This window comes from Meleagris gallopavo, chromosome 25, assembly GCF_905368555.1.
Source record: "Meleagris gallopavo chromosome 25, MGAL_WU_HG_1.1, whole genome shotgun sequence".
NCBI lineage: Eukaryota > Metazoa > Chordata > Aves > Galliformes > Phasianidae > Meleagris > Meleagris gallopavo.
In genome coordinates this window covers 4417383-4442558 of record NC_139428.1, presented here as the reverse complement: position 1 = coordinate 4442558, position 25176 = coordinate 4417383, and the positions used below count along the sequence as shown (strand labels likewise).

The window sequence follows — 25176 nt, the reverse complement described above, 5'->3', positions numbered from 1 at the left end:
GGCACCACACAGAGCAGGGAAAGGCGAGCCGGGTGCCAGCCGTGTCCCCATGGGGAGGTGGCCGCTGCCCCGGAGTAACCAAAGTGGTCTTTTTATTAATTCTGGAGGTTTGTTACAATAAAAACGGAGCCACGTGTCACGGTCACTGTACAGTGCTGGAAGGGCCGGAGGTCTCGAGGGAGTTCAGGGTGTCCCTGTGCAGGCACAGCTCTAAAGCTACGGTGTGGTGGTGGCAGGACTGGGCTGTGGTGTGATTGGGGCTGGGAGCTCCATCCCCATGCCCTCCCTCCATCATCCTTCTGCCCCACAAAGAAGTGACACCTGGACCTTTAGCGCCGCTTCTCACCAGGGCACAAAGCCCCCCCAGCATCATTGCCCTGCTCTTGAGACCCTCCCAAGCCTCCACTGTGAGGGGACACAAGCTGAAGCCCCCCGCTCCCAAATCCTGAAGAGGTGGTTGTGGGTTCGGGGAGGTGCCTGGCACCTATAGGAACTTGAGGCACCGACATCCACTCCCCCTGCCACCCACCCATGGGAAGAAGGGGACTTGAGGATGGCAGCCCTTGGAAGGGTCACAGTGCAGGCACCCCTGGGCATGGGGGTGGTGGGGGCAGGCAGCTGGGGCTGCTCCCCATGGCAGCCCCTCACCGAGGGCCAGCAGCACAGATGTGCTGTGCACCTGCCCTGTATGGGCTGTGCTCGGAATGGGGATGGGATGGATGCAGCCTCATCTCCAGATCCCCTATGGAAGCTGCCGTCAAGGAATTCGTGGCTTCAAGGAATTCCTGTAGCATAAATGCTGCATCCCAAGCTGCCCCCTGTCCCCATGGGGCACTGAGGGCTCAACAACCCCATCCGTGGTGTCCCATCCTTGCAGGGCACTAGCAGCTCAGGGAGAAGTCAAACCCTGCGAGGGATTTCCAGCAGCCCCACACCCAGGGAGAAGCTCCTGCCCCACACCTACAGCCCGGTCCCCATGTGCAGGGGACACCGAGGCCAGCCCCGGCCAGCAGCACCATACCTGCTCTGTCCCTGCACTAAGGTCCTGCATAAGCATAGGAAGGTCTCCCCAGCACTGCTGCCTTGCTCACACACCTGTGCCCGGGCTGCAAGATGCAAGGGAACCGACTGCCCTGTCCCCATGGTGTTCCCATGCAACTGACTGGGAAAAGTGGCAGGAAGGGCTTGGAGAGCACAGTGCTGCTGCTCAGTGTGAGAGATGCAGGTTCAGCTCACTGGGGCCAGGGGACCTGCTGCTCTGGTCCAACCCGCCCTCCAGAACACAGCTCTGGTCATGTGTAGTTTCTGTTTTATTCCTTAGGTAATATTTATATATGGATATAGGTTGAGGACTCCTGGGTTCCCCACAGCACCGGGGCAGGAGGCAGGGAGCGGAGCGGGGCTCCAGCTGGGCATGGGGGCTCGGGGGTTCGTCCCCGCAGCCATGGGATTGCACTGAGTTACAGAGAAGTGGGGGGGCCTGCCTGCGGCCCCATCCCCTCCCACCCGGCTGGGCCGGGGGCTGGGGTCACCTCTCCTTTGGATGGGATAGGGACCAAGGGGGGGTTAAGGATAGAAGAGCTGAGACACGGCCCCAAAGAGGGCAGGGGGAAGGAAGAGCCCTGGACCCTGGGAGAGACGGGCAGGGGCATGCGAGCAGGGGGCAGCGGGATGGGGCAGAACCAGGTTGGTGCTCATTCACCGTCGGATCCATGAAACGTCTACGATAGAAAAGAGAGAAGCTGTGAGCGGGCCAAGCGCTGCCCCCAGGGTGTCCCCACGGCCCCTGATCACAGTGAGCGATGGACGCGCCGTCCAGTCCGGGTAGAAAAGCCGAGGCCGCGGTCACAGCCGGGTCTGCGCCTCGGGGATGTAGATCTCAATGCTGTCTGCGCTCTCAGTGGCCGAGTTCTGGCGGAAGGAGGCGGCGCGTTTGGCTGCCAGGAGCCGCTTGCGTGCCTCCTGCCGCTGCCGGTCCACCGAGTCCAGGGAGCGCTCCTTCACCGGGTGCACCTTGGAGCGCGGCGGCTTCTTTGGTATCGGGGGAGGCACCTTCTTCTCCTCCTGCACAGACAACGGGAGAGCCTCAGGGTGAGCGTGGGACCGGCCCTGAGCCTCCTTTCCCCCCCTGCCAACGTCAGAGCGATGAGATGAGGCCGTGCTGTGCATCCCTCCTTGCAGCTGCACGTGTGCAGCATCGTGCCTGGGCCTTGGCACACGGCACTGCCCAAAATCCAGCTGCAATATCACAGCAGAGGAATGGCCTCATTTTTTCCTGTTCTTTGTTTTTCAAGTGTTTGCTAAAAGCACCCGCTGGCTCCGCTGGCGGTAACTCTGTAGCAGTGGTTTGGCCACAGATGTGCTTGGGGATGAAGAGGAAAGGAGGGACGTGCACAGCACCAGCCCTGCGCACCCCTAGCGAGCCCTGCCCTTACCTTGGGCTCAATGATCTTCCACCCGTTGGCCTTGAGCTGCTGGAGCTCTGCAAACTTCATGCTGACATCCTCAATGGAGAGCTGCAGCAGGTCCCAGAAGCCGGCCAGGTCTTGGAAGGTGGGCACTGGGAATGCGTTGGGATCCTGCGGGGACAGTGAGGGACCACGTTGGTCACATTTCACGTGCAAGACACCCGCTGTGCTGGCATCGCCCCACCAGCCACAAGCTCAGCACACCCCAGGATGGTGTTCAGGCACTCACCATGTTCTGCTGGCAGAGTCGGTAAAACTGCTGCACCTTCTGGGACATGAGGAGCTGAGCACTGCCCACGGCGCTCCGGATCTTCTCCAGGACTGGCGGTGCCGGGCAGAAAGCAGACAGTCATATCTCCTACAGGGACACGGGCATCCCCTCCCCAGCACTCAGTGAGGACCCTGTTCCACCATTTGGGATCCCCAGAGATGTCTACACTGATCCCAACCTCCTGACCCTCCCTGAGCCAGGTGGCACCACCCAGATGCTCCAAGAGTGAGAGCAGCGCGGTGCAGCCCTGGGTACCCGGCCCCACTCACTCTCCTCCGGCAGGTCGTAGTCCTCAGCCTCCCGCTCCATCTGCTGGCACCAGCCCTCCATCTTCTCCACCTCAGCCTGCAGCAGTTTGATGAACCATTCCCCATCGCGGTGGCAGGGGGAGGCACGGCCGGAGTCAGGCAGGCTGCGGGAGCCCCGCTCCACCCACGCATCACGGCGTGGCACCTCCACTGCATCGTACTGCATCTGGTAGTCCTCCCGGTACGCCCACTGGCCCTGCGTGTGCACCGTTTTGTACACTGCGTACTGCCGGCCGGACTCGGGCTCCGAGGAGTGCCGCTGGAAGGGGCGGCCAAACTGCAGAGCTTTGTCCTCAGTGGCCACGGCCAGCCCGGCGAAGCCCTCCAGCTCCAGGTCCGCCTGCACACCCGCCGTCACGCTGTTGGAGCGCTTGAAGCGGGCACGCCTGGGACAGAGAGAGGGTGTGGGGTTGTTGTGGTGAGGATGCTGGGAGCTACGGGGCCAGCGAGGACATCCCTACCATTCCTGTCCCCCTGTGGGCACCGTCCTGGGGCTGGGGACACCCAGTGTTTGGGGCTGCAGGGAGAGCCCTGAGGAGCTGCATCTTTCCTGTCCCTCATTTCCTGTGCTCTTAGCCCGTTGCCATGGCTACTGGTGCTGGACGACGCTGGAGGATGCAGAGCAGTGTGCACCAGGGTGGGTGGGCACGCTCCCAGTGCTCATCTCCTCATGCACCGTGCAGGTCCCAGCACACAGCACGCCCACCCCATGCAAAAATTCATGTTTTGTTGCAGAAAAGCCCAGAGTTTTCACCCACGTCTGTGCAGGTTTCGAGCTGAACCCTAGCAAACGAGACCCCAACACATGTGGGAGCAGGGGATTCCCTTCCCCAGGCTGTTCCTTGCAAGCAATGAAGTGTGAGCGCCAAGTCCAGATTCTGCCCCTTATGGGGACATAAGGCTCAGGATAGGGATGGTGCTGAGCTCTGGGAGCATCAGATGAGAGAAAGTGATGCAGGCAGGAACTGGGTCAGCTCAGAAAGCCCGGGAGGGATCCAACTGGGGAAAGCCACTGGCCAAGGAGCTTGGCAAGGCTCAGCTTGGGGCATACCTTTTGTCTTCCTCCACCTGCACCCCAATGGAGTGGAACTCCCTCTGGCTCCGGCTCTCCGTGTCCGAATCAGAGACAGCTTCAACCTGCCAGGGGCAGAGGGAGAGCATGCTGGAGGGTGGCCCCATACCATAGGCATCCAGTGCCCAGAGAACGCTGCACTGTTAGGAGAGTGGGTGGGCACAGGGGTGGCATTAGGGCCACCGTGGTGGCACAGGGGGTGGCATTAAGGCCTCGCAGTGGACATGGAGGTGGCTTTAGGGCCACAGTGGTGAGCATGCTGTTGGCATTAGGGCCATCACAGAGGCACACTGGAAGCAAAGGGACAAGTGGTAGGCTCTCAGCATGGCTCGGACAGACTGATGCCCACATCTCAGCCCATCTGGAGGAATGAAGCCCACCTGGACACCAATGGACGGCCGCCACTTCCTCTGCCGAGCCAAGCTCCGCAGCTCCTCCCGCCCGGGGATGGCCTTGATGATGAGCGTGGAGGGCTTGGGGGCAGTGCGGGGCTGCACCGGTGGCAGTTCAAGGGACACGGCCGTCACCTTGGAGCTCTCCAGGCTCTCTGCTGAATTGCAGCGGGCCGCGGCATCTTTGGACCAGGCGGGGCCACGGGTGACCTCGCTGGGCAGGTAGCTCTCGTGAGCAGACTCGGTGCTGCTCTGCGCGGTGACGGAGATGAGGGGCTTGGCTTTGGTTCCTGGAGGGATGGGAGGTGGAGCTTTTCTGTAACTGAAGGCTGTTGTGGGAGAGGCGCAGGATGAAAAGGTGCGTGAAAACAGAGAAAATTTGCTCATTTCCTACCGCGAGCGGGCACCCTGGGGAGCAGCACCCACCCCCTCCCGCAACAAGGAGCCCAGACACCAATTTGGGGCAGCCCTGCAGGGCCTTGAGCAGCCATCTGGCCAATTTTGCCCCAGAAAGGGACTGGAAAGCAGCCTGGACCCATTCATGTAGCAAGGGGCAGTAAAGGGAAGCAAAGAACAAGGAAAGAAGTGTGGGAAAGACAGCAGAAGGATGCTGGGGGCACGGTGGGGGGCATCCCATGGTGCGACTGAGCCATGAGTGAGGTGGGGCCGCATGGGGACCTTCATGCTGCCAATCCCTCACCACCCCCAGGACTCACAGGTGCCGGGCTTCAGGATGCTGCTGGTGATGGGTGGCCCAGTGGGGGCTGACATGGAGAAGAGCGAGAGGCAGTCGTCGTCCTGGGAGCAGCCCGCCTGGATGGCCCGCAGGTAGCTGTGGCTCCGCATGCGGAAGCAGCCAGGCAGGTCCAGAGCCTCCACAGCTTGCGACTCCACCTCACCAAAAACAGACTCACACACAGCCTCAAATTGGTGGTTGAGCTCATCATTGATCTGCAGAGAGCAGTGGGTGATGCTTGGGGTGGCATCCACAGCATCCACTCCCTGCCCCGGTGTGGGGACAGATCCGTGGCCCCAGCACAGTGCCAGGTGCCAGCTGGGACGGGGACCCTACCTGGCCAGTGGTGAAGGAGCGCCCGTAGCCCTGCCCCCGAGGGAGCATTCGAGGTGGCACACCGCAGCTGGGACAGTTACAGATATATGAATCAGAATAGTGCCTACTTGCAAACCTAATGAGAGACAGTGGGAATAGAAGGGATGGCACCAAAAGCAACACAGTCAAGCCGAGCATTTGGAAATGCAGCCGCAGCAATGGTCCCACAAGCCCCGCTTGTCCACTGCAGCTCTTGCACAGAACCCTTCCCACTGCCCCTACTCTCCTGGCAGGGCTGGCAGCTCCCCAGAGCTGCCGCAGGTGGAGCTGAACATAGCTCTCCAAAATAGTCGTGCTCCATGTGCCTGCCTGGCGCTTTGCCCTCTGCTTGGGTTTGGCACAGAGATGCTCAGAGCAGGCTCCTTGTGCCAGCCCCGAGGTGGAGCAGCCCCTAGCAGGGTGCTGCCGTGCAGGGCTCCGTGCACAAGCGGTGGCAGCGAGGCGCATGCAAGGTCCCCACTGGGGTTCTGCACCCATGCAGGCAGAGTGCAGCTGCAGCAAGAGCTCCTGGCAGCCGGCACATTGCAGAGACAGCAGGTGCCCAGCACAGGGTCATCACCAACCCAAAAATCCATCCTGGGTGCCACTGGTACAGAGCCATCAGGAGAGGGGAAATTCCATGCTACGTGCAGTGGGGACAGGGACACTCCTGGTATTTGGGAATCTCCCCACAAGTGTGCCCTTTCTCTGTACGTAGCTGCAGCCCGGCTCCCTCCCGCAGCCCAGCAGCACCCTTACTTGCTCCTGGCCTGGTCGGCGCTGGAGGAGCGGCGGTAGCTGTCTCTCCGTGTGGCCGCCCGGGGCGACACTTTGGCGCTGGCATCTGAATCGGCGCTGTCCTCGTCGCCCATGGCCTTGATGTAGCTGCCACTGCGCATCCTCCGGCAGGGGATCTCCCCGTCCTTGCCCACCACCGGGTACCCACTCCACTCGTCCTGCGGCACCTGGGGTGGGGGTTGTGTGGGTGCGCACAGTGGCACACAACAGCCCAAGCCCGGCACCACTCTTCTACCCTCCCTGCCCCAAATCCAGGAGGGTAGATCCCTCCTGGCAGTCCCAGCTCCGTCACGGCCAGGCCAAATCCCACCCATGTCAGTGGGCTGTGCTGCTGCCACAGGCCCTTACCAACCTGCGGCGGCACAATGGTGTCCCCAGGCCATGCAGGATGGTGGCAGGGCCGGCTCTCTGTCCTGATACCCCCTGCTGCCAGCCACCCAGTGTTATTTCTCCCTGTCTCCTTCCCCCGGGAAAGGGAGCAAAGAGTTAATTAGCTTTTAATTGGAAGGGAGATGACCTAGAAGGGAGCCTGGTGACGTGATGGGACTGGCGGTGGCACTGGGCCAGGCGCAGGCAGGATAAAAGTCCAAATGAGGGAGAGGGCAGAGGGCTGCGAGGAACCTGCGCAGCTAGAGCTGCCTTGACCCCAACCCATGGACCAGAAGAAGGCAGAGGAATTTAATGCCACCTGCAAGGAACCCTGCAAGGATTGAGGACAGCAGCAACCAGTGGAGCTGGCATGGCCCCACACCACCCCAAACCATCAGGATGCAGAGACACGGTCCCAGCTCACCCCATGGCATCCCTATGGCATCACCAACCACAGTCCTGTGGGACAGCAGCACCTGCCCTGCCTGTCCCCCTCACCTGCAGGTACTGGTAGGCTCTGTCTTTGGCCTTTGTCTCCTGAAGCATCAAGGTTTTCTCCGTGCCGCTGGCGCTGGGGTAGGCTTCGCGGGCTTGGCTGACGGTCATGGTGTGCCAGGCGCTCCTCTTGACCGTCTGTCCATCCAGAGACATGGACATCCCAGCACACGCCAGGCATTTCCCTTCCCCGCCGCTCTTTAGACTCTTCAAGGTCAAGTCTCTGAAGGCACTTTCGGGAGCGTCCACGCAGTACTGGGTGCCCTGGTCCACGGCGTGCCGGCCAGACACCATGTAGCTGCTGTCGCTGTCCAGGTTGTCGTCGGAGCTCCACCAGCCCATCATCTTGGACCGGTGCCGGGAATCCACCTTGCGATCCTTGCTCTTGCTACGCTTGCCGTGGCGGGACTGGTGGTGGTGGTGGTGGTGATGGTGGTGGTGGTGGTGGTAGCCGTCCCCGCGGCCGTCCATCTTGGTGCCGTTGTAATCCCGCTTGGCGGGCGCCTCCAGGGAGTGCGACTTGGCAAAGAGCTTCTGCACGGAGTGGACGAGGTGGCGGATGCGGCTGGGGCTCTCGCTGCGCGGCTCGGCGCCGCCGGCCCGCGGGTACTGCAGAGTGTGGAAGCCGTCGTGGTGCAGCGGCAGCTGCTTCTCGAACTGGTCCAGCAGCGTTGGGGGCAGGCGGTTGATCTTGCTGGAGGGGTGGGCGGTCGCCATGCATTCGTCGCAGGAGTCGTAGGGCTGATGCTGCTGCGCGTGGTGCATCCTCGGGAAGGTGCTGCTGGCGCTGCCGGAGGGCGGATCGCTCAGGGGACCGCACTCGCCGGCCGTGCCGGGGCTCCGCACCGGGCAGAAAGGATGCTCCAAGGAACACGGCTCGCTGGGGCTGAGGAGGTAAGGCGGGTGGCCGTCGGGGATGTAGTCAGCGGGATGCTCGCAGTCCTCTGGGATGCAGCGGCAGCGGTGGCCGGAGGAGTGCTGTGCTTGGCTACGCTCTCCATGGTAGCCCTTCATGGTGTCAGCACCTGCCCCGTAGCCTCGGCATCCTGCAGGGCTTTCCCTGCGGGCTCACCTGCGGGGACACGCACGGGCACACTGTCATGCTCCCATCCAGCTGCCCAAACCCAAATTACTAAGCAGGTAAAGTGTTCTGGCTGCACGGGGTCAGGAAGCACCCATGGCAGGATCCAGCCTTGCTGAGTCCCCCAACCCCACCCAGGGCACTAGGCTGCCTGAGGGGATGCCAAACCACAGGGATTTCTAAGGGAAAGCAGCAGCCTGCCTCAAAGCATTCAAAGCAGATCCTTAGTGCAGGAGGACATTTCGACATCATAAGAAACTTGTTTTCTTCCCTGGCACCAAACATTATGACGTGCTTTTCCATTAGGAAAACAGTTCTGGCTGCATTTTCCAGCCGTTGCGATTCAGAGCCACTAATGAGCTGAAACAGGGGGCTGGGGGGGCTGCTCCATGCTGACATCTCCAACCCGCCCATCCTCCCACCATTCCACTGTGTATTGACACCTCACATTCCTCCAGTGCCATCCTCCACCACCACGTGCCCACCGGCAGCAAAGACATGGAGCAAGGAAAGCCACCCCCCCACATTGCCATCCCCATGCATTGCCACCACACACACAAAGCTCTCATTTAATCATTTCTTAAGCAAAATGCAGAGCATCACATCAGCCCCCTCTGATGGCAGCCCCAGGGCTGGCTCTGTCCTCGCTCTGTCCCCAGATGCCGTGCAGGGCCACAGAGAACCCCAGAGACATGTGTGCCCCACAGGGGTTTGTCTTCCTTACAGCCCCTCAAAGGCTCTGCCTTGGGTATGACTATAAACGAGGAAATTAATTACTCTCCAGTGTACCTCAGCTAATTAACAGGCGTCAATTAACACCCTTGTTATCATATTTAGGGAGGGTGCCATGGGCACCCCAGCTCTGGGATCAGGCTCAGGAGAGGTGGAGCAGCCATGGTGACATGCCTGGAGACAACCCCTGGGGACATAGGACAGCAGGGACAAGCAGCCCTGGGGAGCCACACCGAGCCCAGATGGAACAATAGGATGGAGCAATTGGATGGGGAGCAGGAGGGAGAAAATGAGGAACCCCTGGGATGTACTGAGACATACAAGCTATGCCCACAGAGCACCAGGAGGGCACTGGGACTCAACACCTCTGAGTACAGCATGGTCCTGCAGGCACTGGTGGCACAGGGAGCATCCCCAGCCACCCCCGAGCTTCTCCCCTTGCCTTTCTTCCCAACATCAAGGCTGCATCATATGGCCCTGCTCATCTCCCTCCCGCCCTCACAATCTCACTCCAGCTCTAATGAGGCTCCCTAATTGCTGCATCTTAAACGAAGGAAGCAGCAGCCTGCTGGAAGAAGAAATGTCTCTGCTCTCCTGGGAGAGCTGGAATGAGGCACGGGCAAGCAGCTGGGGGGGTGTGGGAACAGGTGGGCCGTCAGCAGCAGGACAGAGGGATGGGTGGATGGACGGATGGATGGACGGACGGATGGACGGACGGATGGGTAGTGGCTGCAGGATCCCTCCCAGCCCCGCCTCTGCCTTGGGCTGAGCTATCATCTCATGTTCATCGAGGGAAGTGCTCAGCTGAAGCAAATATTGCCATGGCATTGGGAAGAAGGAGTCAAAACAGCTGAGCAGCCCGTTATTAGGAGCCAGGTGGGCTTTTGTGCTCAGGAATGGGAGGAATTAAACAAAGCGGCGTGCTGCTGAAGCAGTGCTGCAGCTTTTCTGCAGCCACCAGCAGTGGGATGGGGACAGGGATGGGGATGGAGATGGAAATGGAGCACTCCCGTGGGTCTCAGCATGGACCATGTGTCTGGGTCACTGCTGTGCTGCCCATGCAGGGACCCAAGGGAATGCTTCCATCCCCATGTCCCATCGCAGATTCAGAAAAGGGAAAAAAACCCAGCACCCGTCTGAATTTTGTGCCATTTAACACCAGGGTAATTACCACCATTGGGAACCTACCGCCCACACAATTATGTGCTAGGATAAACTGGAAGAGCATAATTACCATTACAAATAATTCACTTCTTGCCTTTATTGCATCCAAAGCCTGGAGAAACTCCCATCAGCAATTCCCCCCGCCACCAACCTCCTTCTGACTTTTGCTTTTGCAGCAATTTCTCCCCACTCCAGGGTCAGCGGCGGGTGGACTGGGACCCATCACCCCAGGCACTGTGGGGCTCACCCAAATTCCACCTCCCAGCTTGATTTCCCACAGGGGCCCTTAGCAGAGGCAAGTTCTGCTTCCCAGCAGAGCACGGTGAGATCTCAGCCTTGGCAATGCCACGATGATGCCGAGGGCTGCAGGGATATGGTGCAGTCCTCACAGAGCCCAGACCCCCTGCACCCCCAGTGGGAAGGGGACAGGATTGCAAACACCACTGCGACGATCAGGTCTGACACAATGTTAGAATCATAGAAATACTAAGGTTGGAAAAGACCTCTAAGATCAAGTCCAACCACTGACCCATGCCCACTATGCCCATAAAATCCATACCCACTACGCCCACAAACCCATACCCACTACACCCACTGAACCACATCCCCCAGTACCACAAAATGAGTTTTTTTCCACATTTTCAAGTCCAAATGCAAAAGCCAGCATCCCAGCACTCACTGCCCGGCGCTCAGAGGGATGCTGTCCTCACGTCCTCATGTCCTTACAGCCCGACGTCCCCTCCAGCAGTGCGTCCCAGGGTGAAAGTTCTGCAGGGAGATGAAGCACAAAAAGGAAGAGCGAGGGTGGTTGTCCCCAAACAGAGCCTGACCCAAATCCCTGTGGGTTTTTAGCACCGCATCCTTTCCTCCTCCGGCTGAGGAGCACCACGGCCAGCACAGCCCTGCACATGTTCGGCGCAGCAACGCCCCAAACCCATCCCCAGCCACATCCTCTTATGCAATTCCCTGCCAGCGGGCGCCGGAGCTGCCCAGCAGCCGCCTCAGCTCTGACTTTGATTTGCACTGGAGCCATCCATATGCTCCACAAAGGCTCCTCCTGCCACCAGCGAGAGCAGAGTGGTTTTGTGCAGCCGCTCGCCCGGCAGAGATGCGCAGCGAGCCCGGTCCATTCTGCTTTGCAAATTAGCGACAAGTTTGCCAGCGCGGTTCCTGCTGGGGATTTTTATGGCTTGTGATGAAAGTAAGAGAGAACAAACACGCAGCTTGAGCTCCCGGCACCGCGTGCGAGCTGGAGCCTGAAAAAAAATAACGCTCTTCCCACTTCGGAGCTGAGCAAATTTGATCTACAGTCGTTGGATGAAAATAAATACGGAATAGCGCCAGGTCGCTTCCACCATGCCTTTCATCTATTTACTTTTTCCCCAACCAGTTGTAAGCGAGAAAGATTGCAGAAAGCAAATATTTTATTTTATTACTAATTAGTCCGTTATTTTATTAGGCCGTATTAGTAAAATTTACTCAGCCTGAAAAAAAAAAAGAAAAATGGGGGGGTAGGGGAGAAGGCTGGGAAAGGAATCACCTAATTTAGTGCGTAATTCTGCATCAAGTAATTATTTTCTTAAAAGTAGAATTAGCTGAAAGCAGCTCACAGATATTTCATTAGTTGCGTCAGGCCGGAGAGAGAGAGTGTAATTAGTCAGAAGTTTGTCGTTCCTGGAAGTAATTACTTCAGAAGGAAGGGGGAGAGCAACCCTACTTGGCTTCAAGGAGCTGCAGACCACCTCCCATCCCCAGAGCCCACACCGGCCCTGTCTGGCTGAGCGGGACAAGAGCAGTGCTGGCTCCTGATGGCAGCGCAGTATCCATCATGCAGCGATGTGCAGATGGATAAAGGTTGGTTGGGAGCTCAGAGCAGAGGGACGGCACCGAGCATAGCTGGGAGCGCAGGGTTTGGGGCTGCCTGAGAGGGCTTTGCTCTGTGCAGGGCTCCGTGCTCCCAGCAGTGCTGCTGAGTGCTCAGATGGACATCCAGAGGAGCCCCAAGAGAAGCCAACCCGGGACAGAGAGTGAGCAGGATGTAAAAATCACAGCCAACGTAATGCAATCAAGAAACCAAATTACCGGTAATGAAACAAAAAGCAGAGAGCAGAGACTGCCTGGGAAAGGATGGCGAGGGGTGGGAACCACGTGGCTATAAATAAGGAATGAGAGTGTTTCTTAAAAAGTCATGAAGGACAAATATCAGCCGAAGAACTGCAAATGTGAGCAGCGCCAGCGACAGCCATCGGGGCTGGACATGCAGAGCCAGCGCTCAGCCCAGCCCAGGGCAGCAGTGCTGGAGCTGCCCACGTCCACGTGGTGCCACAAAGCGCAGGGGCTGCTCCAGCCCTCAGCACTGCTCAGCATCCCCGGGGTGACCCCGAGCGGGTGATCCCAAGGAGTGGCACTGAGTACCGTGCTTCCCATCCCACCCACTCCCGATGCTGAGGACAGGTTGTTTGATGGGAGCCGTTGATTAAGCACATGATTAGTTTTGGCACCGGCACCGGTTGCCTGACAGCTCCTTCTCCCAGCGCTGGGGAGAGTGAGCGCGAGGTACTGCCTCTGCTGATGCAGCGGTTGGTGGGATGAAAAATCCTGCAATGCAGCACTGCTTCTTAATGAGCCATTTGTCTTTGAGGCTTCTTGACTCATTACCATGCCGGGAGAGGGATGGGAGTTGCCCCAGTCCCCATCTGAGCAATTACTCCTTGAGTAGAGCGAGGAAATACTGTTGTGCCGTGCCCCAGCTGCCGGGGATCCCGGCCGGGATCCCCACCGCCACTGCTGGCTGCTGCTGCCGGAGCTGGGGGGAGAGGGCTGCCAGGTCCCCACCAGCACCGTGTGCCATCACTGGAGCCTTGGGGCAGCTGGCAGGTTTGTGCTGGGGCTGAAGAATCCCGGTGCGGAGGAGGGAGCCTAGCAGAGCCCCAGTTTATGAGCGAGCTGCTTCACATGCAGCAAAACCCCTAAAAATGGGAGCAGATGGGGCTGGCAGGAAGAAGGCAGCTGTGATGAATGCCCCATGGTGACACCGGGAACCACCGCAAATATAGGAGGGGACAGAGAGGGCCAGGGGAGAACCCTGCTCCCCAGTGGGGACATCTCAAGGCCACACAGCTCCACTCAATGGATCAACCAACAGTACCAGCACAGAGGCCTCAGGGTGTCGGGAGGAGTGAGTAATTAAGGATGAGTGAGTAATTAGGACAGGGGCTGCCAGGGAGGAAATGCACCTGTGCGGCAAAGCGGTGCCTGGTGGTGATCCTGCAACTCAGCCCTCCTTTCACCATCCAGCAGAAGGATGCGCCCTCCCAGGGCACTGCCACTGCCCTTCGGTGCCAGCAGCAAACCAATGGCACGGGGCTCCCACACGCACCAAAAGGTGCCCATCACTGCTAATGCCCACAAAGGGCTTTGCTCCCACAGCCCAGCAGGATGGAGAGCCAACGTGCCCAATACTCACCCACAGCAAAGGGGAGGAGGACACCATGGATGTGCCCCCAGCAGCGTGCTGCCCCAGCCCGGTGCCCTCGGAAGGCTGTGTCCTGTGGTCCTCCTGCACTGGGGCTCTTCCCAGAGACGTGGATGTGGGGAACCACACACTGTGCAGCAGAACCAGTTGAACTCCAGCAGTTCTGTTCCACCTGCGCTGCACCTCACCCCATTTCCAACATAGGGAAGTGCTGCGCCTGCTTCAAAGCCACTTATCTCCCCAACCACGCGGTGTAATGACTTAAGCTGGGGATCACTTCAAAGCAGCTTTCACGAGCTCAGGGCACGCAGCCTTGCCAAGGGGCTGCTCTCTGGTCTGCTTCCCCCATCACATGCCATCCTCTGCCCCGACCTCAAATGCCACCCAAAAAAAACTATAAACTTTGCGGCCCTGTTCTGCAGCTCACGATGCCATTTCCAGCAAGCAGGCCCTGCAAATGTGCAACAACGATCCTGCTGTCCCCACCACAGGACACCCTGTGCCACTGCACCCCATCTTCAGCTGCAGCCCCATGATGGGGTGAGGGCTGGGTGGGCACAGAGAGCCCCGAGCAGAGCGCAGCACCGCTCACCAGTAAGGGCCTGAACTGCCGCTTTAATCGATGGGCTTAATTTGCAAAGCTGATGAAAACCTAAATATTTAAATACATAATTCTGCACAATGCTCTTAGAGTGGGGGCAGAGCACATGGGTGGGGGGGACACGAGCACCAGGCACAGCACAGCCCTGTGCCAAGAGGATGGGGTCAGTCCATTGGGACCAGTGTCCCCATTGCAAGCAGTATGGGGGTGGCACAGGGTCAGGCTGGGCTGTGCGTGGGGTGCTCAGCTCACCCTGCATCCTGCTGTGCTGCAGCCCCTGAGCGTCCCACCATAGCTGAGGGAAAGGGAGAGCAGCGTGAGATAGTGAGCTGCAAAGGGCAGCACGAGGGGCCCGCAGAGATTACACCCCTGAGAGTCCTGCGACAAGAGCTTAGAGATAAAAAGAGATTTACAGGATTTACCAGCAATACAAATTGCATATTTAATTTTAGCTGTAGGGGACTGAGCCCGAGCAGCACATGGAGGTGTGCGGGTGCCGCAGGGCACAGCCTGGACAGCCACGAGGCCATTCCCCAGGGATCACACTGATGACATCCACGCACAGCCCTGGTGCTCCGGGTGCTCCTGGGTACCTCCTGACCCCCAGCACAATGCCTGTGAGCCAGCTCAGGGATGACACTTGGCTGCCTCCTGCTTTGCCATGCTTCCTTTCATCCTTTTGAACCTGTCCCTGGAGGAGGCTGTTTGCCATCTAGGGCACAGTGACTGGAGCTGGGGACAGAAGCAAGGGACAATCAGAGCTGAGCACCTTCTGGAGTGGGAAGGAGAAGCCCTAAAGAGAACCAGGACCCCTCTGCAAAGCAGGATCAAGGTCAGGGGCCAGGCACACAGCCTCTGCGGCCCAGGGGACAGTTGGTGGCCCCAGCACAGGGTCCCCATGGTGCCACCCGGTGCTCACATCCTTCCTCCCCACTCAGTGGGTGCGCAGAGCGACGCAGGGACACGAGAGAGGGAAGGACGGTGGAAGATGAATGGGGGAGTCGAGAGGCTAATGGCATTGTCTGGAAAGTAGGTCGTGTGCTGAGCAAAAAGATATTTATATCAAAGCTCGTTCCCCCGCAGAAGCTCCGAGCTGGGCGCAGGCAGCACTATGAGCCCACAGCCCCGTGCACCCCACAGCACCCCCTGCTCCAGCCCCGGGCCCATGGGGTTGGCACCTACAGGGGCCCTGGATGGGATCCTGCAGGCTGTGCTGCAGCACAGGATGGAAATTAAGGATGTAAAATGATCCCAAGTGGGATCTGTTCCTTTTGCTGAGCTGGCTGATGGCTGCTGGAGTCGCATGGGGTTATTTTTCATGTCTCCTTTGTGAATGTGTAACAGCTCCCCAGTGATCCCCGACAGGCAGCCACCACAGGGTCCCACGGGCTGTGCAACTCCTGTCCCAAGCTGCAGCCAGGTCTCAGCCTGGTGCCCAACCCCAGCCACGTCCCTTTGTGTAAAGGAGATGCCCCATGCACCGCACACAGCCCCAGGTCCTCCTTCCCATAAAAGCTGGACTGTTCCCATGCACACATTGCAGCCAGGCACTGCCAGAGCTCCTGCTGCTGGGCACAGGGATGTGGTCCTCACTCATCCATCCCCATCGCACACCCGGGCACCTTTGGTCTGTGGGGCCAGCACGGGAGCGGGTCCGTTTCCCATAATAGCTGCGTCGGCTGAATTTACAGCCTTGCTCCAAGTTATTAATAATAATGGCCTCCCTCTTAAGTAGGGCTTTTCATCTGTCTCAAAGCCCTTTCCAGAGGACGTCTGCAGCATTATCACCATTTTATTAGCGTTTCAGTGGGCAGCAGATGAGATAGAGAGAAGCAATGTGCCCAATGCCCCTGGGGCCCTGGGGATGGGAACCCTGGAACAACTCCATAGGGCAGCGGGGACTGACCGTCCCTCGGCCACCACGTGCAGAGCTGCTGCTGTGATTTACACAGGTGGTGAGCCCAGGTCCCACCATGTGGATAAATCCACACTGGGCAACAATAAAACAGTGTCAGCTCCTCGGTAATCCACAGCATGGTGACAAATAGAGGGCCATGGTAATGGCAGTGTTGGCATGAATAAATCCCAACCCCATGGCAGCAGGGCTGGGGTAAAGCCTGAGGTGTAACTCCTGTGCCCTGAGCAGAGGGCACCCATGGGTGACACATGGCACAGATGGCACAGGGTATGGCCATCTCCCCACCCCTGTGAGCGCAGAGATCTTGGCATATGGGACCCAGGGCAGCCACATGGGACTGGGGACATTCCCATTGTGTGTCCCCACAGCCCTGCATATCCCCATCACCCTGTGTGTCCCCACGGCCCCATGCAGGGCAGCACCACTCCTGCACACCTCTCCCCACAAATCACACTGGGACTCTATGGGCAGATTTATTTCCCTCTAAAAGTGCTTTGATCTGAAGTTATTTTTTGTTTACTAGCAACAAGGTATTGTAAATACATCTTTGCTGATAATTATACAGTCTGGGCGCACACCTTAATCTCCATAAAATATCAGATGCTACAATTTGCCTGATTTAATGAGATTAGAGACTGATAAGCCGCTGAGGTAAGCTGTAAACTTGGAGGGGAGGAGGAAAATGATTGCAAGTGCTCTATAACGCCCTCCTTCTCCTCCTCCTCTCCCCGGGTGCCATGCCCAGACCCACAGCCCCAGCACTGCCCACCCCACACCGCCCACAGCAGCTCCCAGGCAGCGGCTGGACCGCGCGCAGCGGCTTCACGCAGCGATGGGCATTTAGGGCAAACGGTGCTTTTATACCATTTACCTCATTAAAACTCCAAAAGCTCAGAGTGGCACTGAGGCCGTGTGCCACGTGCTGATGGAGGTGCGAGGACGGGGCGCTGGGGAGGGGGTGGCTGCTGCTGTCCCCACGTGCCCCAGTTTACCCAAAGGAAGGTGCGTGCAGGAACAGGGCACGGCCACGTCTGCCAGGGCTTGGGGTGACATATGAGCATGGACACGTGTGTGTGGGCACACGCAGGGGTGTAGGGCACAGTTGTGGTGCCCAAAAGGTGAGCATGCAGGCACCCCGTGCTCTGCAAGCACATATGTGCATGCAGGTGTGATTGTGTGCACGCAGGTGCACGCATGTGCAATTAGGTGCACGCATTCCTGGTACCTCTGCTCACACCAAGCACAAGGTGGGAGCTTGTTGGAGTCCATGCCAGAGGATCAGGGGAGGGGTCCTGGACTGCAAGAGCTGCACACCACCCTGCACCCTCACCCCCCCCCCCCAAAGGGAGACCCTCGAGCACAACGCCCTGTGTGTCCAGGCGGGGGTCTCCCTCCTGCAGCACGGGGGGGCTGCCTGGCATGCAGCAGGCTCTGCTCCATAACGAGCACCACCGTTTCCACAGCAACCTTAAAGGCCTACAGCTGCCGCCTCGCTAACGAACCTGCGCCAGTGGCATTCCTGGGGGATGCTGAGCCCCCAGCCATTGCTCATCATTGCAGCCTCAGGCTGGGGCAACCCCTCCCTGCACCCAACTGCCCCCACCCACCTTCCTCCCCAGCCCCATACCCCTCTGCACAGAGCCCCCAGGGTGCAGTGGGACCCCCTCCTCCCCATTGGGATGGGTGCCTGAAATGCCCCCACTGCCATCTGGAGGGCACCACGACCCACAGATGTCAGCCTGATGGGTTAATTAATTTCCTTCTTCTTCAGGCTGTTATCAGATGGGATACGACGTCACCTGAGACTGTTAATTGGGCTAATTACTCCAGGTTCAGCTTTTGAATAATTAGTTACTGTTGTCTCCAGCCTTACTTCCACTACTCTTCACAAAGGTCAGGCGGTTGCCAGCTCCCAAAGCGCCAGCAGGGCGGGGGGCTGTGGCAGGGACACGTTGAGCCCCCCAGGCTGCCTGGGGACAGCGGGCACAGGGGCAGCACCTGAAGCTGTCTGCATGCTCCAGTGCTCGCTGGGGGTGACATCCCCGTCTGGTTGGGGACAGAAGTACCCACCCAAGGAACGCTGCATTGCCTCATCCCCCGCTATTATTAGCCCTTGCTAGCCTCCCTGGGAGCCATTTGCATATTTGATTGCAACTCCAAGGCGGGGCAGGGCCCTTCAATCAGCCTCTCCTGCAGCCTCATTTGCATGCTGTGACATTTTGTGCCCGGAGTGCTGACACTGTCACGGTGAGCGGGGACCCGGCTTGGAGATGGCACAGCATCCCCCAGCCCCACGCACACCATGTTGGACAGGGCACCCACCTGGGGACCAAAGCACCTCTCCAGGCTCCCAAAACAGATGGAGCTTTGGGTGTCTTGTGTCCCCAGGTGGCCCTGCCACACTTTCCAGCCCAACCCGCGCCCCAGCCCCGTCCAACCTGCCCAGTGGGTAATTAGCAGCGGGTGCACAGGGTGTGGGTGTCGGCACAACGGCGCTGGCTGCCCATCCTGCCAGCCCGGCTGGAGCTGCTGCACATCAAAGGGCAGCGGCAGGCGGGGACCTGACATCCTCACAGAGATGGGGGGCTCCTGAGCCTCAGCACACCCCCAGGAGGGACACACAGACACGCCGTGGGTTGTCCCTCTTGGCCACGCAGCGTTGGACCGGATGAGCGCAGCTCAGCCACACGGTGCACAGCACAGCAGACAGCTTCAGGCCACCACAAAGCCACCACTACGGCCACCGCCAAACCACTGAGACATCGCCATCACAGCCACCACCATGGCCACCACACCACCTTGCAGCCCCATCGCAGCCCTCAGCCCCCACCAGCCCCTCTTGCGCCCCAGGCCACAGAGGCTCTGGGTGGCTGCGGATGGAGCCAGGTGGCCCCAGGGCCCTGAGCACTCAGGTAGGACCGGTGCGGGTGCTGCCACAGGCCATGTCCCAGGATGCTCTCATTCAGCATCGCAGGGTGCACACTCAGCAAGAGAAAACAACCCGGGGTGAGGGATGGGACCGAGCCTGAGGATGGTGGGGATCAAGAGAGAGCTCTGCTGCATCCCTCCCTCCTGCATCCCTCCCTCCTGCCTTGGTTTCCCTTCCCGGGGCATATACTGGAGGTACAGGCATGGTGACAGGGGAAAGCTGCTCAGAGGGACCTGGCTGCCATCGAGAGGAGTGAAGTGGAGACAGGCAGAGCTCAAGGCGCAGCTGTCAGCACCAACTGTGCTGCTCACGGCAGTCTGGCGGGCGGGCAGACACGGGGTTCCAACCAGAGCACATGGCAGAGTGCAGCCCTATCACCCAGACACAGGAATCTGCTGCTGGAGCAGGAAAACCCCTCCAGGATGCAATGGGTGGGCAAACGCACCCCTTCCCAACACACATTGGGCCGCCCACTCGCACGGCACCTCCAAACGTGCAGCACAGCCTCTCACACGCACAGCCCCCTCCCTCCTGCCCTGCATCACCAGCAGCACAGCACGAGGACACCCAGCACAACGTGGCACAGAGAGGGCTCACCTGAACAAAAATCCTCATGGGGAGCACCGTGTCTGCAGGGGGGAGCACAATATGTGAGCTCTGAGCCCGGCCTCAGCACACAGCCCCAGCACAGCACAGAGCTGCAGGGGAAGGGAGGGAGGAGAACCCGACCTGTCTGGGCAAGGGCTGGCCGGGAGCCACGCGCTGCACACCGAGGTGAGCCGGCTGCCAGCAAAGGGGATTCGACCAGGAAAGGGTTAGGAGCAGCGCTGCAGGGGTGCGGGCTCCCGCTCAGCACCCGGACCCAGCACCCGGACCCAGCACCCCTTCCTCCCTCCCCGCACCCCACTCACCGATCCCAGCTGCTAAGCCACAGACTTGCCCATCCTCTCTCGGTGGGAACAGGCAGACGGGAGCACCGCGGCGGCCCGGTTCGTTTTGCTCCCGCAGAACCCCTTCGGGCCGCCCATGCCGCGGTGAAGCCGGAGTCGTCCCCGGGGTCACAGCCACCCAGAGCAACGCGGCGGCCGCGCTCCCGGCACCTCCGAGCGCAGTCGGCGTCTCCGCGCTGGGGACACACCTCCACCACCCCCGCTCACGGCCACGTGCTCGCCAAGGGCTGCCCTCCCCCGCACGCCCCCGCGCTGAGCATCGCTGTGCAGCGACAGACGGACACGCGGCCCCGCGTGCACGGACGGACGGATGGACGGACGGATGGATGGATGGAGGCACGGCCACGCGCGCACCGCCGCATCGCTGTGCAGGTGGATGGGCACGCAGTGCTGTGCGCCCCCTGCATCCCACTGCCCCCACAGTGCTGCTGTGCACCCCACACGCCCCCACACACTGCAGCAGTACCCCACACCCCGTGCACTCCCCAGCCTTACCGCAGTCCCCGGCTTTACCCCGCACACCCCAGCACCCCCGCACTTCCCACACGCAGCCCTCGCCCCCAGGTGTTCCCCCCGGCACGCCCACCCGCACCACCCCTCTCCCACCACCTCCAGTGAGCTCTGAGCAGAGCGTGCTGTGACACACCGACACCTCCTGCCATTCCTCCACTTCACCCTGACCGCGGCCACATCACAGATACACCACTCCCCGCCAAGGACCTTCTCAGCATCCCCCAGCGGAGGGTCCCAGCCCCAGCACAGCACCGGGGACGGGTACCACCACCAGGATTCAGCACCTCCAGCTTCCCAACGCGGCACCCCCGCACTCCCACGGGCCGGCTGTTCTCCAGCTCTGCTCTGCCCACCGCAAACTTGAGCTGCTTCCAGCCCCAGTGGCTCCGGCTCACCGAGCTGTGGGGTTAAGGCCGAGCAGCCCCTCGGTGAGCACCGAGCGCTGGCAGCCGTGCCGCAAACATCTGCTCTTCCAGCGGCCCCATGATTCACCGGTTATTAATTGGGGTTTGGCAGTGCTGGGATGTGTTTGCATCCCCTGGCTCTGCTCAGAGCCACAACTCGCTGCTGACAGGCGGTGGGTGCCAGAGAAGGAGCCAAGAGCAGCAGTGCAGCGGAGCCGGGCCAGGACGGGCACGCGGCGCTGGGCACAGGAGCGGTGCAGCACTGCGAGCGGTGCCAGCAGCAGTGCCAGGAGCCCAGCGCTGCTCCTGTGGCTGCAGGTGGTGGTGGGAAGGCACTGCCTCGGCTCCCACTCTTGGCAGCGTCGCTGGGTGCTGTTGGTGCGTCCTTCTCTGCTGCAAACAGCACTTGGTTTGTGTAGGGTCTCCTGGATGCTCCCATGAGCAGCACTGAGCTGCTCAGGCATCGAGAACTGCAGAGCTCGGGTAGCATCAGACAAAGGCTTTGAAAAGCCTCCTCCAAAGAGAGCCAAGAGAAATATGAATTCAGAAGCTGATTAGAAACCATGTCATGGCTCGTTCCAACTCCAGCATTTGGGGAGGAGTGAGCTGGAGGGGGGGTGGGGGGAAACGTGCAAAATCTAGCTGGGATTTAGGGAAGGCTTTATGCACAGGGAGATGCCGGAGCACATCTGCTTGCAGGGCGGGGGACACCAGAGCACCCCCGGTCCTGCAGAAACGTGGAAAGCACAAATTAATTCTCTTTAATCTGATGGGCACCAGCCCTGCTGCCACGTGCGGCTGCCACAGCTGGCAGCGAGCAGCCCGGCCCCACTGCGCTGTGCCCCCATCGTCAGCACTGGGTCTGCAGAACCCCAAGGATGCTCCCACAGGCACGGTGCCGCTCCACAACCCCAAGGAGCGCTCCGCGTTTCCCCATCCCATCATTTTCCCCACACCGTAGGCTGTGTGAGAGATGCTCCATCCGTCTCCATCCACCCATTGCTGGGACCCATCCACCTGTGCATCCCGGCCCCCCCGCCTGCAGCACGTCTGCTGCTATTCTTAGCTCCCAGCCCTGCGCTCTCCCAGGCGATGGCACCGTATATTACTATTATTACTCGCTGCCAACGGCTCGGAGCAGGCAGCCAGGATCGTGGTGGGGCTTCCACACCCCTGTTGACCTGTCATTCGGTCCCTGTCGGGGTTTGGGCCTCTACGTGCTATTTCAGGAAACCCAATTTTTATGGTCAGAAGGAGCACACGCCACGCATTCTGCTCCTAAGCTGAATCCAGGCCCTTCGCATCGCCCTCCTCCACATTTTAGCTTCGCCCATGATGGAAACAAGGGCCAAGAGTCACCTTTGGCTCCAGATCCCAATTTCTGCCTCGGTGGGATCCAGAGTTTCAGCTCAGCAGATCAAAGAGAGGCGAGCGCCTGCAAAACCTGGAGCTGGAGCCCCACGGCAGCACATGGGCACCGAACCCACGGGGCCGGATCCTGTCCACACGGGTGGGCACAGCCATGGGGATCCCACAAATGGGCTCTGTCCTGAGCTGCCAATGGAGAGGCAGAGGAGGAGCACCTGTGCACCGCAGCATCCTTCACCCTCCCCTCCAAAATCTGCCACCAGTGGGGTATCGCAGGCAGGAATCGCCGCCCCACAGCTGGGAAGCTCTGCACTTTGATGGTGGTTTTTTCCCTCCAGCTCTGCCAGCACTTGACAAAACACTTGGGATAAGGGATGGCTTGCCTCGTGCCTCGTGCCCGCGGCTGCGTGTCCTCGAAGGCCATGTGTGCAGGATGCTCAGAGCTGGGAGGCGAGGGACTGAGATAGACAGGAAATGACATCCATTTCCTAAAGGGGAATCTGCGCTGCCGGCCGAATCCTGCCCCCATTTACAGTGAGGGAGGCCTTCAGCTCTTGGCCCAGGCTCTGGTGGGGGCTGCTGCTGCCCATGCGTGGCTCCAGCCCTCCTGCATGTTTGGGGTTTCGTGCTCAGCCCCATGAGGGGGGTGATACACGGGGCTGAGTGTCACAGGATGGGAGAGCTGAGCAATCCCAGCGCCAACTTGCTCTGCAGGTTGGGCACGAGGTGGAGGGACAAAATCTGATCATCCAGGGGAAGGAAGGCTATGAGAGAAGAGAAGGACTCAGATCCCATCCCCTTTAAGCCCCCACTGTGGGGCCGGGTGGGACCACAAAGCCTGGGAACACACTGAAAGCCACAGCCCTGCGGCCTGCACCCACCTGGTGGGACACGGCTGTCACAGCCCCAGAGCCCTCGTGCTGCCAGCTCCACGACTGCCGAGGAGGGAGACCCCCGAGCTGGGGGGGGGGGCTGGGCCTGCCCGAACCCAATCTGAGCCCTCGGAACCAGGTGAGCACCGGGACCACGTCCAAGGGATGGCTGCAGCGATGGCAGAGCCTCCCGTGCCCGGGGGGTAGGTGATGCTGGATGCTCCATCCCTGCCCTCCCCATCTCAGCCCCCACGCAGCGGCACCGAGCGGCCCTCGGGTGGGCATCGAGCATCCCACTGCGGTGACTGTGAACACCCCGACCCACCCGGCCGCCCCCAGCTCTGCTCCAGCCCCAGCGCAGCCCCAACGCGTTCCCCGACCCCGCAGCTGCGCTCACACCGACCCCCGCGGGATACCGCGCAGGGAGCGGCTGCGGGAAGCGAGCGGGAGGAGAGGCAAAGGGGCCGCCGGGAACACCGCGAGCATCCCCCTGCCGCCCGGGCACCAACCCCGGACAGCCCCCCCGGTACCCCCCCCGATACCCCTCCGCAACCACCCGGTGCCCACCCGGTACCCCCGGAGCCCCGCGCCCGCCGCCCTTACCCCTCTCCGCCGCCTACATCCCGCGGCCGGTGCGGGGCGGCCCCCCGACGGCCCGGCGCTGCGGGGCTGGGCACGGTTCGGCCCGGTTCGGTTCGGCACGGCTTGGCTGGGCTCGGCTCGGCCCGGGCCGGCGCCCCGCGCGTGGGAGCGCGGCGGGAGGCAGCATGCGAGTGGCGGCGGCCCCGCAGTGCAGCGCGGAGCGGAGCGCGGCCGCCGAGGCGCAGCCAAGACGCGGCGGTGGATTTTCCCCGGGAATCAGAGCGGGAGGCGGCGGCGGCGGCGGCGCAAAGATGGCTCCGGTGCTGCTCTGCCGCCGCCTCCCGGCGCCCCGCGACCCCCCGCTCCGGTGCGGCTCAACCGGGCCGGGAGGGGGAACCCGCGGGGCCGCGCACGGGGACGGGCAGCTGCGCGCCGTGGGGGTCCCTCCCACCCGTGGGCTTTCCTCCCGGGACCCCCCTTTGCCCTCCCGGGAAGCCCCGAGGGGCTCAGCCCCCTCCCCCCCAACAATGCCGGCAGCAGCCGCCCTCTCGCAGAGGCCCTCGTGCCAGGAGCTGTAATTTGCTAATAATAATAATTACGGCACGCGCAGGGGACAAGTGCAGCAGAACAACGGGGTGGGGAGCGCCTCGCTGTGTGCAGTGGCGGCAGTGGCACAGTGGCAGTGCCCGGCCCTGACCCCAAAACCGCCCACCAGTCTGGACGTGGGGCAGCAGCACTGCCCGTGTGAGCTCCTGGAGCTGTTTTTGAGGGTTTTTTCCCCCTTAAATTGTTTTTTTAAGCAGCCACATTCCGTGCTCTATGCCCACATCCCAGCACTGCGGTCCTTGGGCAGGCCACTGTCACCGTGTGGGTTGTCACAGCATCCCAGGGTCCAGCAGTGGTCCTATCATATCCCACCACACTGAATAGGGTCACTGGGAGCCATGGTTCGCCAGCACAGCCCCCGGCCTGCAGATTGCCCCCAGCCCCACGCACAACCCCCCAGCTCCTGGTGCACGTGGGGACCGGCAGCGCTCTCCCGCTCTCCCGACCTCCCCACGAAGTTACATAAAACAATTAAAATTTCATGCGTGCTCCTGAAGGCGAATAACGGGGCAGCCCGCACAGCTGGGTCACGGTGCGGTGTGGGGCATGGGCACGAGTGGGCTGTGCTGAGACGTAGCAGCGTGGAGATCCCCCACCCCAGTGCCCACATCCATGCAGCGCAGCCCCTCTGCCCACAGCAGCATCCCCAGAGGGATGTGCGAGATGCGGGGAGCAAGACACGGGTTTTGGGGGTGCCGGGGGGCGCGTCTGGGGGCTG

At 60.7% G+C, this 25176-nt stretch overlaps 1 protein-coding gene across 2 annotated transcripts; it reads right to left on the bottom strand.

Moving 5' to 3' along the window:
• Nucleotides 1-19: 19 nt before the first annotated feature.
• Nucleotides 20-24330, bottom strand: DLGAP3 (DLG associated protein 3). 2 transcript variants are annotated; one of them, XM_085208611.1, is made up of 12 exons: nucleotides 23874-24330; nucleotides 10920-11008; nucleotides 7267-8335; nucleotides 6361-6566; nucleotides 5584-5698; nucleotides 5228-5462; nucleotides 4500-4840; nucleotides 4099-4184; nucleotides 3009-3433; nucleotides 2698-2789; nucleotides 2436-2579; nucleotides 20-2064 (listed from the first exon to the last, which is right to left on the bottom strand). In XM_085208611.1, the coding sequence occupies exons 3-12, from the start codon at nucleotides 8275-8277 to the stop codon at nucleotides 1846-1848; spliced, it is 2874 nt and encodes a 957-aa protein (XP_085064737.1). In that variant the 5' UTR covers nucleotides 8278-8335; nucleotides 10920-11008; nucleotides 23874-24330; the 3' UTR covers nucleotides 20-1845. The 2 variants fall into 2 exon arrangements, with proteins under 2 accessions (XP_085064737.1, XP_085064738.1); XM_085208612.1 differs by having other exon boundaries at nucleotides 5584-5650.
• Between the last annotated feature and the right edge of the window lie 846 nt (nucleotides 24331-25176).